The 2988-nt window shown below is 41.1% G+C and overlaps 1 protein-coding gene across 1 annotated transcript in view; it reads left to right on the top strand.

Annotated features, from left to right (window-relative positions):
- SARC_02070 (hypothetical protein) overlaps window positions 1–2988 on the top strand; it is a 28898-nt gene that overhangs the window by 20670 nt on the left and 5240 nt on the right. The window contains exons 4-7 of the mRNA XM_014304193.1: window positions 106–219; window positions 1028–1108; window positions 1743–1900; window positions 2717–2755. Coding sequence (XP_014159668.1) covers window positions 106–219; window positions 1028–1108; window positions 1743–1900; window positions 2717–2755 — 392 coding nt within the window. The remainder of the gene's footprint in view (window positions 1–105; window positions 220–1027; window positions 1109–1742; window positions 1901–2716; window positions 2756–2988) is intronic.

The following is a 2988-nucleotide window of genomic DNA, read 5'->3' as shown; positions in this document are numbered from 1 at the left end:
ATATATATATATATGTATATACTACTATATATATATATACATATATATATATATATATATATATGTACTTATTTCTTACCAAAAATATTGTGTCATATCGTGTAGGGATTCCAAGGCAGAGGCAGTCCTCGCACACCCTGACTACACAGATATCCTAGTACCAATCGCTTCTCGCCTTGAGATACCTCTCATACCACTTGCCAATCACATCAATCAATGGTATGTTAATTTGTGTGAATAGTCGCATATTCAATCCTTTTTGTATATGTTGTTGATCGTTTATTTCTGTCTACACGTCTATGTGTGTATACAAGTATGTTGTCCCTATTTGCCACCAGCCTGTCTCATCAGACAATGGCATGTAGAATACCGATGCATCCCGACGTATACACTCTTAGTCTTGCCAGTCTGTGTCCATTTGTCTGTGTGTGAACATGAGTCTGCGTATATATAAATGTCTGTGTACATACCCAAGGATGTTCCAATGCCTTGGCTACGCATTAGCCCACCAGCTGCATTCTCTTGTTACCACTGGCTGACTATGCCACGTACCATTGTATATCAGTATATTGTGCGGCCCTCTCGTTGGCGGTACTTGTTTTTGTTTGTTTCTAGTATAGATACTCATGGTAGGTTCAAACATGCGCCTCAGTGTGAGCGTTTTTATTATATAGTCATATGAATTCTAAGTTATCCTTATTTAGATGTTGAGTGTTTGTCTACAATATATTAACGTATATATTTCCATAATTGTACCGGAGGTTTAGAATCCTACATACCCCTGCACTACACTCAGAAACAAAGTCAAAGCCTCATTTTATAACACCCCAGAGCTTGCATGGTAACTAATACTACTACTCTGGTACGGTTTCGAAAGTACCTTCAAACCAATCTCTGACCCAATAGTATCAAGAGTATGAAACCTACCTACAATTCGGTTGGGAGGCGATGGATGTTGATCTTAGATCATTATTTGTATTGGAATTTGCACTATCGATATGCACTGATTTTCCTCTTGACAACATAGGCGCGATGGAGGGCACAAAGCTGATGCGACAGTACAAACCACGCGACCTGCCGCTAAGAACGCTCTAATCGTGTACACAAGGTAAGGTGTCTTTATATGAAAGTCTGGGGTGTTTATCTGACGCTCTAATCGTGTACACAAGGTAAGGTGTGCTTATATGAAAGTCTGGGGTGTTTATCTGACGCTCCAATCGTGTACACAAGGTAAGGTGTGCTTATATAAAAGTCTGGGGTGTTTTTCTGACGCTCTAATCGTGTACACAAGGTAAGGTGTGCTTATATGAAAGTCTGGGGTGTTTATCTGACGCTCCAATCGTGTACACAAGGTAAGGTGTGCTTATATAAAAGTCTGGGGTGTTTTTCTGTCGCTCTAATCGTGTACACAAGGTAAGGTGTGCTTATATGAAAGTCTGGGGTGTTTATCTGACGCTCTAATCGTGTACACAAGGTAAAGTGTCGATTCGAAAGTCTGGGGTTTATCTGATATTGTGTATCTGTCCACTATATCAAAAGTGCCACAACTCCGACGAATAATCCATCCTGTCATGACGTCCAAGCGTAGAACACAGAACGGCGCCATCCGCCGACGTAGGGGTGTGTTGTATTTGCATACATTTAAACGCAGTTGATGAAGTATATACGTTGTTGCCCACATACAACAACTAATATATAAATAGGTCTGCTTACTTATATGATCACTTGTATGAAACTATTAGCGGAACCACTGGCAAACCCAAAGGCGTGCTCTTGTCGCATGGTAATGTGGACCACCAGATACGAGGCTTGGTCGAGGCCTGGCACTGGCAACCCACTGATCATCTGCTGCATGTACTGCCCTTGCACCATGTGCATGGCATTGTTGTAGCGCTGCTAGGTATGTACTCGTGTGATCACTTGGAGTTTCTATATTGGGCCTTGTTATTAAATTATGTGATTTCTTTTAGCATCCCTTGGACAGAGGCTTCCGTATGTTAGTTGGTTCTGTCGATCATCTTGGCTGTGTGTGAAGTGAACTATCAAATGCAAAGCTATGCCTGCGACTATTCAAATCTTTTGTATATACTGCCTTGCAATATGTGGGTGTCATTGTTATTGCAGCGCTCACAAGTATGTTGGTGCTGTTAATTTTCTTCTGTATTCAAAAACTGTGCGTTTCTGCATTGTGGCGTATCTCAATCGGGGATGACTGTGGATTGGCAAGGCCTGACTTGTATATATCTAGGCTGTGTGCGAACAGGTTTCTAGGTTGTGTGCAAAGTGCATTGCCCGATACGAAGCTGCGCCTGGCAACCCACAGACCACCTGCTGCTTGTACAACTCTTTGTATGTATGACAAGTTGAAAGTAAATGAGATGAGTTCTGGTGCGTATATGCTTGGTTGCGATTGGTGAGTGGCCATCTATACACTACGTGCCTGTAGATGCTGACAGTGTGTGTGATCATACTGTTCCAATGTTTTAGAGTGCGTGTGTTTGTCCCATATGCCTGCTACTGGTTTACCCGTTTCTTCAATCAGTACGGCAGGATGGAGAAGAAGTGCTATTAAAACGTTCTAGGTGAATGGCGTATCCTATTCGCTTTCGGAATAGTACATCCACTCTCTTGTTAGTAGGGCAGACTCCCAACAGTGTAATAGCATGAGAAACAAACATTCCATGTCTCACTTTCTGTTCGAATTGTCGCCCTGCAGGCGCTCTCTATTCCGGTGCTATATGCGAGTTTCATCCAGGTAAATCAATGAACTAATGACCTCCAAGGCCGGAAGCGTTAAGAGGGCTTGCTATATATATATATATATATATATAATATAGTATATATATAATATATATATATATATATATATGTGTGTGTGTGTGTATACTAATATATACAACATAGAGAATGTGCGAGACTATTACTGACGTAACTATTCTAGAATGTGTGCATAGTATCTCGTCCTTNTATATTAGTGTAGTAGTAAGT

This window comes from Sphaeroforma arctica, assembly GCF_001186125.1.
Source record: "Sphaeroforma arctica JP610 unplaced genomic scaffold supercont1.89, whole genome shotgun sequence".
Classification (NCBI taxonomy): Eukaryota; class Ichthyosporea; order Ichthyophonida; genus Sphaeroforma; species Sphaeroforma arctica.
Note: the sequence above shows the minus strand (reverse complement) of the source record. Positions and strands in the feature narration are given on the sequence as shown.